Source organism: Crocodylus porosus, unplaced genomic scaffold, assembly GCF_001723895.1.
Source record: "Crocodylus porosus isolate Cpor-Errol unplaced genomic scaffold, CroPor_comp1, whole genome shotgun sequence".
Lineage (NCBI taxonomy): Eukaryota > Metazoa > Chordata > Crocodylia > Crocodylidae > Crocodylus > Crocodylus porosus.
In genome coordinates, this window is record NW_017728906.1 from 91334079 (window position 1) to 91346706 (window position 12628).

The following is a 12628-nucleotide window of genomic DNA, read 5'->3' on the forward strand; positions in this document are numbered from 1 at the left end:
AAATTTGAACAGGGTGCTTTTCACCCCCTCGTCCAAATCGCTGATGAAGATGTTGAACAGTGCGGGCCCAAGGACCGAGCCCTGCGGAACCCCACTGCCCACGTCCTTCCAGGTTGAGAAGGACCCATCTACCACCACCCTCCGGGTGTGGCCCTCCAGCCAGTTGGTGACCCATTTGACTGTGTGGGTGTCGACATCACAGTCCCCCAGTTTCTTGATGAGAACAGGGTGAGAGACAGTCCAGGAAGGCAGAATAATTTTTTCAGTTTTTGAATCAGAGTAGTTATTATTCATTTGGAGAAGCCATTTTATAAGCATGTTAGTAGTTAATACTGTATTTACTTAATTCTAAAATGTGTTTTTTCTCCCATTTAACCTTAGAGGGGAAATACCCTTATCTTGGAATCAAGTACAAGATGGTGGACAGACAGGTTGCTGCTGCCTGCCCCCTGCCACCTCTGCACCTCTTGTCTCCCCCCTCCACCCACAATTCCCCTCATCTCATAACAAATTTATAAATTTTCTTTGTATAGAATCTAATTATTTTCTAGTCATCTTAAATTCAGGATTGTCTTGGATATGGATACATATGGTATATTTTTCCAATGGGTTTTCTTAGACCATCTCCAAAAGTATCTACAATCCCCCACTGTATTTTCTACTCTGAAGCTGTCCTTATTGATTGTCTCTGAGGCAGAGAAGCTAAACAACACTTCCTTCCCAAGTCTAGCCAGAATGAGGTAAGACACTTTCTTCTCTACGGACAAAAGTTGCTGAATCTGTGCCTTTCCCAGCCCATGTGTAAATGTACAAGGCTGAGTTTTCATTTTGGATCTTCTGTATAGTAACTTATTGCATAATATTTTAACTAGGACCTAAGAGTACAGAGCAAGGCAGATCTGGTTTTAAAATTCCCTCTGTATTTTTCTAGTTTTTTCAATAACTTTCCTTCACCTTGCTTAAAGGCCTCTTAAAACCATCATCTGTTTTAAATGGGTGCATCTACATGACATTTTTACTATGGAGCTGACTAGTTAGCTCTGCAGTAAATGTCTCAATGTCTGCATGTGCACCCCTATTAGGGTGCAGAAAACTAACTCCACAGCAGGGTCATACTTGCAGATACATATACGACCCTGCTGCTGAGGTTTTGGGGGTTTTTTTATGCACAGCAGTGGACGTGTAGTCACTAACCCATCTGGCTGGGGCGCTTCAGTGCAGGGGACTGCCTGCTGGCTAGCCCCGTGCTGAAGCTCCTTCAGGTCCCAGCCAGTCCCGCCGCAGCATGTTGAACCTTGTCAAAGTAGCCTCAGCTAGCAGGCTAACCCCTGGAGCTCCCTGATAGCCAGGGCTGCTCCAACCCAGGTCAGTGTACTACAGTCTGGGTGCACATGTAAACAGCATGTCTGGGAGCAATAAACTTCTGAGCAATAAGCTCTGGACTTTATTGCTGAACATTAATGGCATGTGTAGATGCACCCAATGTTTTCTTCTCCAGCCCCAGTGAAAATGCTACTGTCATAAATGCAGGGGAACGATACTCATTCAATTGTGGAACCTGAGGCACTGAAGTTGAGAATCTGGGTACAATCCATGCTTTCTGAACATTGCTTTGAATACTCTGTTAGAAGCTTCAAGTCATTATAAGTGTATTCCAACTGAGGGTCTAAGAGAAGTGGTGGTTGGGACTGGAACAGATGACATATTTCTACTAGAATAATTGACTTTTGCAACACTGAAAAAAAGGAATGGCCAGTAGGCCTGTGTGAGTCAGTAGCAATCTGATCTAGAGCTGCGGACCAGGTTTCTAGCTCAATCAACCAAAGTGGCTCCGAAGCTTGGGAGCCGCCTCGGAGATCCGGCCATAAGGTATAATGGAGAATCAATGAAATATCTATAGCTTTGTTGGTTTTTGTCTGATTTGGATGAAATTTTCAGGGATGATAGACTCTGCAGAGAGCATGACGTCTGCCAAGTTTCAAGAAGATCAGTGCAGGGGTTTGGGGAGAATGGCACCCCAAATTCTTGAAAGCAAAACTCCTGTTACATTTACATGTTACACCACAGGGGGGTGAATACTGTGGGGTAGTAGCCTATGCTGAGGCCACAGAGCCTGCCAAGTTTCAAGATGATCAGTGTAGGGGTTTGGCGGAACTGCACCTCAAGTTGTGGACAAGCAAAACTCGTGCCATGGGTGACCCTGTGTATGTTAAGGCACAGCGGGGTGACAGTTGCAGGGATGGTGGCCCCTGCTGCGGCCATGACACCTGCCAGCTGTCGAAGAGATCGGTGCAGGGGGGTTCTGGTGTGTGGGACTGACTGTCTGTGTCTTGGGGCAGTTGATTGTCTGTGTTCTTTCCTCTCCTTAGCTTAGTTTTGTAGGTGCTAACTGATGGCAATTAACTGGCTATATTAGCTAGGTCCTGTGCATTGAGCTGGTCTCTGAGTGAATCATGATTGATTGGTAAGTGGTAACACAGTAGCTTAGCAGCCAGGCCAAGATAGACACAGTCCCACAAACACCCATGACATGAGTTTTGTCTGTCAGCAGCTAGGGGTGCAGGGCCCCAGAAGCCAGAACCCCCCCTGCACCAACCTCCTCAACAGCTGGCAGGCATCATGGCTGCAGCAGGGGCCACCATCTCTGCAGCTGTCACCGCGCTGCACCTTAACACACACAGGGTCACCCATGGCACAAGTTTTGCTTGTCCACAGCTTGTGGTGCAGTTCCCCCCAACCCTTGCACTGATCTTCTTGAAACTTGGCAGGCTTTGTGACCTCAGTAAGAGCTACTGCCTCTGCAGATTTCACCCTGCTTTGTTGTAATGCCTAGACATGACATGAGTTTTGCTTTCAAGAATTTGGGGTGCAGTTCCCCCAAAACCCCTATACTGATCTTCTTGAAACTTGGCAGACTTCATGCTCTCTGCAGAGTCTACCATCTTGGAAACTTTCATCCAAATCAGATGAAAAATAACAAAGTTATAGATACTTTATTGTTTCTCCATTATACCCTGTGGCCAGACCTCAAAGGCAGCTCCGAAGCGCTTTGGAAGCTCTGAACCGCTTCAGGAAGCCGAATGAAGCCAGCGCTTCGACCCAGATGTGCTGCTTCGGACCCTGAAGCCTCCGAAGCGTCTCTGGATCCGAAGCTCTGTCCGAAGCCTCGCATAATTTTGTCTGATCTTGTATAGAGTTACCGCTGAGTGGGATAAAACCAGTGTAACTTACACTGAAATAGGTGTAAGCTTTCTACAGCTTATTGCAGAGTAGCCATTTGCTCAGGTCAAAGTGAATATTATCACAGCCACTTAGTGGTTATTGTAATACCTGCCTATCCTGCCTGGGACAGATGCACTTCTGTCTGCTCTGTAGCCTAATGTAGTTTACTTCAGTGTGCAAAATTTTGGTACATTATGTTAGTGTAGAGGTGTCTTCTGCTCAGGCCCTATGCCTTAGACAACCTAACTAGCCAAATAAGGATCTATCTATTGTATATGCAGCCTTATAAGATGCTTTCATTTGGTCTGAGAACCTGTGTATCTAATATAAATCCAATGTGGATTACAGATAGACAGTGGTGATATGTGCATAAGAAATACTTCAGAAGAGAAGAGGAGAAAAATGCAAACATTGAGTTAGTAGGTTATTTCCAGCTGTTTGTAACTTGCTAAAAGAACATCTCTCTAGGGGCTGAAATGTTCTCTCTCTGGTCCCAGTTGAAAGATAAGCTATTATGGAAAGTTTGAGCTAAATCAGTTAGGAAATAAATATGCCATACCTAAGAACACAGAAATCAGAAAATCCTATTGTTAAGGTTCCTAAAATTACATGAACCTAGTCATATTTATGCACACATACTTGATTCTTATGTTTAAATGTATGCCTTGCTATCTTATATTCATTTTTTGTTAAAATATATACTATGAAATGTGTAGTGTTCCAAAGAGCAAAGTCAGATTTGCTGGTGGGACTTCACTTTTGAGTCTCCTTTTTTGTGCACTCAATTTTTCAGGCCTTTACCATGGATCTTATGTGCACACAGAGAATTTCTAGAACTGGGCTATCCAAACAGTGGGCCAAAGACTGCATGCACCCCCTGAATGGTTACCTGTGGTCCCTGGGCTCCCAGTCTGGGTGCCACTCCTCCCATCTCTCTCCTGCTGCTGCTACTGTAATCTCCAGTCTAGCTTCTGCTTCCTGCTCCTCACCTCTGGGAATGGAGTAGGGCAGCCTGCAGGGCCGAGGGAGCTGATAGCAGGTGGACTTGTGTCACCCAGGGCCACTGTACAGTGCAGGGCCACTGCTGCATTGGAAGGGGGGAGGGTGTAGTGTAGCAGTGCTGGCATAATACCACACGGGATGCCTCCTGCACAGCGTGACCCACATGACATGCAGCTCAAGTGAGACTGCAACTTGCAGCTGGGGGTATATAGGCTGCAGCTACTCAGAAGTTGGACATCCCTGCTCTAAAACACCGAGGGAATACTATCTGCTGTCTGCATAGGTGAGATTTGCTAACATTTTATTTTTATCGCCCCAGAGTTTCCTATAGATTAGGTCAATTTGCAGTCTACTTTTTTGGGGTGCTAGGAGTTGTGCATATTTAAATACAAATTCAAAATGATTTTCCACATTTTGTTCTGAGGACAGTCTTACCCCAGTTGATTTGTTGTTTGTTGAAGATTTATCCCTGGCCAAATGGACTAATGATAACAAGCACCTCTCTGGGGCCTCTTGCTTGTCAACTGCAGCTTCTTCATCACTGTCCATACTGCGACTTAAAAGTCGTTCGTTCTCAGAAGAGGCATCATTTTCACTGAAAAATGAAGGGTAAGGGTGTCTTACCAAAGCCTTTGATAATCTGATTCCAAATATATCTTTTCTCCTTTCTTCTAGAAATGGAATATGTGTTTTCATCCTTTTAAAGGGACCATTAAGATTAAATCCTACTATTGAGGATGTAGGTAAATGCTCTAAATTACACAGTCATGCATACCCATTGTAAGGGGAAGACTGAGCCATTTTACAAAGGTTGGTTTCTTACAATTTTCATCTAGGACAAAATTCTGGCTCTTTCTGCTTCTCTCTGTATTTAAGAGAGGTCAAGAAAGAAGGTTGCTGTGAGATTGAGCCATCTATGTACTGATCTCTGAAGTTGTGGATAAGATGCATCCTTGAGGTCTGCAGCAAGGGATGCACTCTCCCATTGTAGCTGATAAATAGCAGGGCAGACTTATTGGGTATCTGAAAACTATAGATCTGGAGCAGGCTTAAATTTCCAAAATGGAGCTGTCAGGAGAGAAGACAGCCCTATAGAGCTTATGAACTGTACATTAGAGCACTGAGAAAAGACACAGCACTCCTTCCAATAACATTTCCCACCCAGTTAGTCTGAAAACAGACATCAACTTTGTGCTGCCATAAAAAAAAAGATCTCCATTTGCAGAGGTATGCCCCAAGTTGGTTTCTTCATTTGTAGTTTTCCCATAAGACTGGGTCCCTGAAGCCCAGGAGCAGCAGGGACCTGACCCTGTAGGACAACTGGCAATGTCTTTATCATCCATTAAAGCAGATCAGCTGGGCCAGGACAAATCCCAGCTCTGCTAATGCCACAACAAAAATTACAACTGTTTTTAGCTTTAGTATATTTTCAAATCTAAGTCCTCTCCTTCACAGGTCCAAGGAATGGGGTTTCCAGTTCTCCCTGGTTTCTCTCACTGCTAGAAGTTATTAAGTCCATATTTTCTTGTGATAAATGCATTAATTTCTTTTTCATTATATATCCTTCTACATATTAAATATACGTATCCATTTCCCTCTAGTGTCCTACAATGGTTATTATGCTCTTTTTTCACTTTAACCAAGCTAAAAGCATGTTTATGCCTGTTTTTTCTTACGTACCTCTTAACAGTCTTAGCTGGAGTTGCGGTCAATTTTTCAAACTCCTCTTTCTCTGCAAATATCACTACATTTTCTGCAGATCAAAAAAATAAATGTTTACATTGGCAGAGACTGCAAGTGATATTTTTGCCTCACCAGCTTCTCTAGCTGGCAGTTTTACTACAAACATAAATCTCTCTGTATGCTACTAACATTTTACTTGCTATTGAGAGGATTAAGTGAAATTTTGGTAGTATGGAAATCTTTTTGCATACGTCTTTACTAAATGAAAATGGAGTTCAAGCAGTTAAAAATGGGAAATCGCATGAGATGATGGATTGAGGGAATTTAAGCCTTGTTTTGTCTGGTGTAGAAAAAAGAAACACTATAAAACAACTCAGACCTTTTACTTCTTTCTTCTCTTCTTGCATATTGGCTTGGGCTTCAACCGTTTTTACTGAATGGCTGGTGCAACAGGCTAAAATACAAAGAATTCAACTTATTAATGGTCATTCTTAGCAACTATCTGGAAGAAACACTTTGTAATTTCAGTTTTTATGCTGTGCAGTTACCTTGAGCAGAAGGCTTAGTTTTCACAATGTAAAACATGATGATCAAGACAATGGCAATAGCCATTATGAATATAGTAGACATGGCAATGATAAGAGCAGTAGCCAGATGACCTTGTCCTGAAAGATCTGCTGGAGACACAAAGAAATAGGTTTTTGGTAAAGGAGGCCTATTAAAGCCAAAGAATACTTATCAGTTTGAGGCCTGCACTGAACTTAAATCCTGCACAATGTATCTGCTTTGGAATTGATAAAATACTATAGAATATCCTTTGCGCCTGATATGCCGGTCACTATAGTTTTACAAATCTATGGAATTTGATCTCCAATAACCAATTAATAGCGCTTCTGAAAATATGAGATCACATGTTTATGCAAAGATGAAGGAAGTTACATTATCCCCTCTGGGGTATTTTCCTGAAATACATTGTACATGTAATGTTTTCAATAAGAAGACATTTATTTTTGGCTACCAAATTTTGACATCTTTCCATATTTCAACCTTTAAGTGGTTACATAAAACTATTTTGTTGAATTTTATTGATATAGTTCTCGGTGTAAATAGGAAATGTAGGCAAATGATGTGGTCGTGATGTTACTTTGCATCATTTTTTTCTAAGCCAGAATGGAGCTGTTGCTATAAAATTTAATTTATCTTTGTTTCTAACAGGATGTTAATAACAATTGAAACAATGGTCCTTGTTGCATGGTAATTTTGGGCAGCTCCTAGAGGACTTAGCCCCTGGACTCTCTGTACATTAACACCTTAAAGTTGTTTAAAGCACTCATTATATGGCTCAAAGTTATGCCACTCCAGGGCAGGATTATCTCTTGATCTGCACAACCCAGCTCCTTAAGATGTAGCCACTCCCCACAGATGTGTCACTGAGGCTGAAGGTGTGACTGCTCCAAACTCCTACAAATCTGATCAACATTTGTGTGGCTCACAGTATAAGGTGTAACAGGGCCCTATAACAGGTTTGTAGGCCGGATTCTGTTGAGGAATACACACATGCAGTTGTCTTTGGTGGGATGCATGTCCATGTCCATGTCTAAGGATTTGCTTTGTCTGTGGAGAGAATATGGTGTTTCCCCATATTATAACTTATGGGTTTGTAGTTCCTTGTGTGTAATTGCAAACAGCTGCTAGCTTTCAACTCTGAGTCAAAGCTGAACACTCATCTTAATTGTTAAGTCAGTATATTAGCTTTCATGTATACAATGCAAAATAGCTCAGTGAAAGAAGATGTGTGTAATGTTTTCCATGGAGCTAGAACAACATACCAAGTGGGCAATCAGTTGGTAATGTTTCATTAGTGCGCATGTTTAAAATGCCATTGTTGGAAGACTTTTATAAAGTACAGATGAAAAATTTAAATACATTTGGTGCAATTTGCTTTGGTTTATATGAATAATAAAACTTGTGTTATGCCATTTGTACAAACACATCTCAGTTAAATAAGAGTTAAAACTGAAATAAAACTTTGATAAAAATATGATGGGAGCCAAAAAGAGAATCTTAAAATAAATAATTTAGTCATCAGAACAGGTGCAGCTCCTGCCTATACAATGAACCTGGGAATGCCTACAAGGAAGGAATTGATTGAAATTTTTTTCCTTGCTAAATGATTTTTTTCCTCATCATCACAGCAATATCCTGAAGGAAATAAAAATATGTTTTTGTTATGAAGTCTGAATATACAGCTACTGACAATATAGTGTCCTGGCTACCAACATTTTTCTACTAGTAGAAAACCTCAGTAAATATTATCATTATGAAATGTAAGTCTAGAAGCTTTATTCAACAACTTATCTAATTCCAACCAGCAGTATTTTGGATTGATGTGGATAAATCTATAAAATGATGCGACATCCATAACTGGATATTTTGTCAGCAGCATGATGAAAGCATGAGGCAGGTCTGAAAGATGTGCATGACAATGAAAAGCTGTCCTCACAGATCCCTAGGGCACACCACAGGAAGACAGCAGTGCTGTCTAAACTGAAACATAGTAACTATGTTTGCTGCCCTCTTCAACAGGAATCAAGAGAAGCTACAAACTAACAATAGACTAGCAGGCATGTCAGATAAATCCTATGGTCAATGCTATTGGCATCTGAAAATGGAAACAAAACTTCAAGTACTAAAGCAAATTGGCAGAATTGAATAATGCATAATTCACTGGAGCACTCCACCGTCTGGTGTGCTTTACAGTCTCACTGGAATTTTCATACAAGTCAAGGGGATATTTATATACGAGTATAGATGTCTCTCTGGAATACTTGGATTAATTTCATTCTGTTTATTAATACTTAGCTATATATCTTGTCAGCTACTTTAGAAGCTTTGTTTGTTAAAGCGATTGTCCAACAATAGCTATAAGCGAGAGAGTTGGGGTTTTTTCTTGAGCATTCAGTTCCCTAATAAAATGTAAACGCTTCCTCAGAAGCCGACTGGATTGACACCTAAGGCACACATCCTTGCACTCAGGCTAAGCTATCATCTTAGCTGTGATACTGGAAAGCAGATGGAAAAGCCCAGGAATGAAGCTATAGTAGATAATTTGGAAGCTGACAATATCTGATCTGCCCCTCAGTGTTTGGAGCTCATTCATGAAATAAATGCATACTTTCAAGGCTAGCCAAATAATTGTTTATTGATAATATGTGCTTTGAAAAGCTGTAACCTCGAAAAGCAAGGCTTTGTGTGTAACTTCCCTATAACACTGACACAGGAGAAACAAGTTGCCTTTACGTGAGGAAGAATAATTGAATATTTTAACCTGCAGTTTCTGTACTTCAGAAGACTTGGCTAATCATGTTGATGTCATTTTTCTCTAAGGTGTTTTCAAGACCTCAGAAGAGATGTAACAAAGGGAGAAGACCAAGAAATCTGCAAAGAACTGTTACAGTTGCTTTTCCAACAGAGACTTCACATGTAGTGTTGACAGAAGATGAATTTAAAATAAGGTATGTAAGATCAAAAGCAGAAATTGGATGCACTAAACAAAGAGCTAAAAGCCATAACAGAGTTTTAGAAAATGTTAAATATTTTACACAGTTGAGAAGCTGAATTAAAAAAGATATGATAAAATTTTCTGAAAATGCAGTCTTCAGCATCATGCATACAGATAAAACAAAAAAACTCAGCTGTGCTAATCCTTTTTATGCTGCACTGCAGTGCTCTTATTTTCATGTATTCTGACAAAGCAAGAACCCCCTCTCTCAGCTGTTTGTTTTAGCACCAAAAGAGATTGGCCACATTGTTGCATTAAATTATTTTCAGGTGCCTGGTGGCCAGTCTCTGTTGAGGCACAATGCTATTCCTCTTTTTCTAGAAACAAGGAGCTAACTTAATTACTACCATAAATGAGTACAAGTCAGTTGAAATCCATTTTAAGTCCGTCTGCACTAAATGGATATCAATGATTAATCAAGGAACAAAAAGTTGTTATATATATATATGTGATTCTTCAAAGCGAGGCATATAATGAAAATCAGTATTACAACAGGTGTTTTCAATTCAGCCAGGTTGTCACTTGATGCCACATTGTGAAGAAATATCTGCTGAATTAAGTGTGCTGGTGCTTTTTCTTACCTTTGTGTGCATGCTGGAAAGGTGAGAAAGTGCTTGTGCCGGAAGTACTTGGGAAAATGGGTGAAAGGCCTGAGGTAGCACCTGCACCTGCAATATTAAAAACATTAATTTGTACTAGGACCAACAACTTAAGAAATTTTAGGGTTAGGTTTGCTTGATCTGTTCTCCCAATGCAAATGTGTCCTGTTACTGGAACTTTTCTAAGGGTTTATCAGTAATACTAGCTACTTATAAGCCCAGCTCCATCACAGAGTCTGCAGCCAATCCATCCAGTCCCAAGAGTTAGAAGTTCAGCTTCGAAGTCCTTCAGATCATTGTAGCTTCCAAGCAATTTCTATCAATGAGATTTCTGTGAAGCTCTGTTTTGTTTTTAAATGAGCATTATCCTAAGGGAGCCTTTAGAGAAGATGGGAGGGAAAAGTACTGTAGGATATCTTTCCTCTTGGTGAATCCCATCTTCCATGAAGCTGCCCCTATGGGATATGACTGTTTTTTGCAGGTGGCAGGATAAGTTTCATATGATTCCTCCTGCTAGTTAAATTGATCTTCCAGAAAAATATATGAGCCACAACAGCAGAGAGACAGAGCCCTCTCTTCTATGGTAGGGAGCAATGCCCATTGAAGAGGCTTGGATAAGTTGACTTCCTGGTCGTTTTTTCCCCACCTCATTTCTTTGGCTAATTTATAAATTGACTCTGTTTAATCAATGTATACACTGTATTTTCAGAGCTGGAGAATCAGGGGAGAAATTGTTTCCTTTTGCCCTAGGCAACTACAGAAAATTGGCAGGAACTAAAACTTTAGATAAACTTTAGATTTTTTCATACAGCATGCCACCATGATATGGTTCCAAATCAAGAATTAGAAGTTTGGGTTATTAGTGTTAGAAAATAACATTATATTGACTCCTGCAAGAACTTTTAAAGTAATTGGCAAGTGCCAAAAAGTCACTGTAAACAGACACTGAAAGATTTGAACGCTTCTAATGACACAGGCATAGTGGCATAGGCATCTTATACCAACATGATAAAATGTTCACTAGTTCTTATATTAACATTGTGTGGAGCAAGTCAGCTATAAATTAATTCAAAGACACTCTTCAAATAAAGGTACAGTACAAATAGACAGTGCTTGTATTAGGACAGAGCCAGCATGGGGTCAAGACCTACTCTGCAAGGTTAGTTCACAGTTGAAAAATGACTGGTGATATTCTGCTGTCCTGGAAAATGCAGCAAGAAATGTTAGTGCATCATTTAAGTTTGGCAGGAAATTAAGCTGTCTGGTAGGGTATGAAAAATGTTTTGTGGCTGAAGAGCAAAGAATTATATATGCTCTTCAAATAAAAAGAATAATGCATTTATAAAATGAAAAAATATTACCTAACATTAAATGTTGCTTTATGGAGGGTATGATAAATACACACTCTTAATTTGGCAGATGGCTTCAAAAGGTTATTTTTATAACAATGGCAAAACACTTTCTAAACTCCATTTGCTGTTATGGCAGGGAATGTATTATATTTGCCTTTTCCATAATTGGAATCATACTTGTATAACATTTAAAATATACTCATTTGTTAACTCATGTGCTTTCAGTATTATTTAAATAAACTAATTACATCTATTTACTCTTTAAAATATTCACATTGGACGAAGATCTTTAGTTCGATGAAGCCATAGCAACCAGACTGATGACTAAAAACGTCTCTCCCTGTTTGTGAAATATTTATGAACTATGCTTAACAAATCATAAGGCCAAACCTGTAGTTCTTATTCAGTCATCTCTTAAGCAAAGTTTTCATTGACTAGGTGTCTTATATGCCTAAATATGAGTTTTGCTTGAAAAAGGGCTTTAGAATTTGATGCATGAAAAGCTACTTTAAGGAAGAGATTTGCTGCATCATCCAACGCATCTTCTTGCCAGTGTGGGACCGTTTCTTTTATTTCTAGTCTTATTCTAATCATTTTAAAAGAGAAACTTTCATAGTCTGAAATACCTCCTGATAAGGAAGTCTGTACTTGCTATGTTGCCTACTTTTTAATATCTTTTCCCTTAATTTCTAGAGCCAGGATGAGCACATTTCTTCTCTTCTCGTCCTTTTTTGTGATAAACCTAGCTTAAAGAAATGTTCCCACATTTACTCATAACCAAGATGAGGGTTTTTTTCTCCCATTTAACATGGAGGGCCCTCATTTTAGATTTGAGTACAAACTGGTGGAGGGTGGGTAGCCACTGCAGCTCCAACTACACCCCAACCTGGGGTCAGGATCAGAGTTCCCAGCTGCTGCCTGCACCCTCCTGCTCCCTGCAGGTAAGTGTAAGTGGGGGGGAGGGAGTATGAGGGAGGCTAGATTGAGGCCCCCATGGTGAGGGAGGGAGTGGGGCAGAGTCAGGTGCTGGGATGCTGCCTAGCCAGGGTGGTGCATGCAGCTTGGGTGGGAAATAGGATGAAGCCATGGGTGGCTCATCCAGAGGGCATGGGGGGGTGGCTTCCCACTGTTAGAAATATTATTAAAAATGCATTATCAATAGCAGATTTAGGAAAAAAAAAAAAACACAGCTGCTACCCCTCCTTGTC

The 12628-nt window shown here is 40.4% G+C and overlaps 1 protein-coding gene and 1 long non-coding RNA gene across 3 annotated transcripts in view; one reads left to right on the forward strand and one right to left on the reverse strand.

Annotated features, from left to right (window-relative positions):
* The window catches only part of EDAR (ectodysplasin A receptor), a 114747-nt gene that overhangs the window by 6226 nt on the left and 95893 nt on the right, over window positions 1-12628 (reverse strand). The window contains exons 6-10 of one of the 2 annotated variants that reach the window (XM_019529602.1): window positions 10051-10137; window positions 6456-6581; window positions 6287-6361; window positions 5905-5977; window positions 4660-4819 (exon numbers count right to left, since the gene is read on the reverse strand). In XM_019529602.1, coding sequence (XP_019385147.1) covers window positions 4660-4819; window positions 5905-5977; window positions 6287-6361; window positions 6456-6581; window positions 10051-10137 — 521 coding nt within the window. Of the gene's footprint in view, window positions 1-4659; window positions 4820-5904; window positions 5978-6286; window positions 6362-6455; window positions 6585-10050; window positions 10138-12628 lie in introns of both variants that reach the window. The other variant, XM_019529601.1, reaches the window with a different exon arrangement.
* Window positions 4751-9546, forward strand: LOC109306275. Its single transcript, XR_002099925.1, has 2 exons — window positions 4751-4833; window positions 9295-9546. It is a non-coding gene; the product is annotated as an uncharacterized LOC109306275 (long non-coding RNA).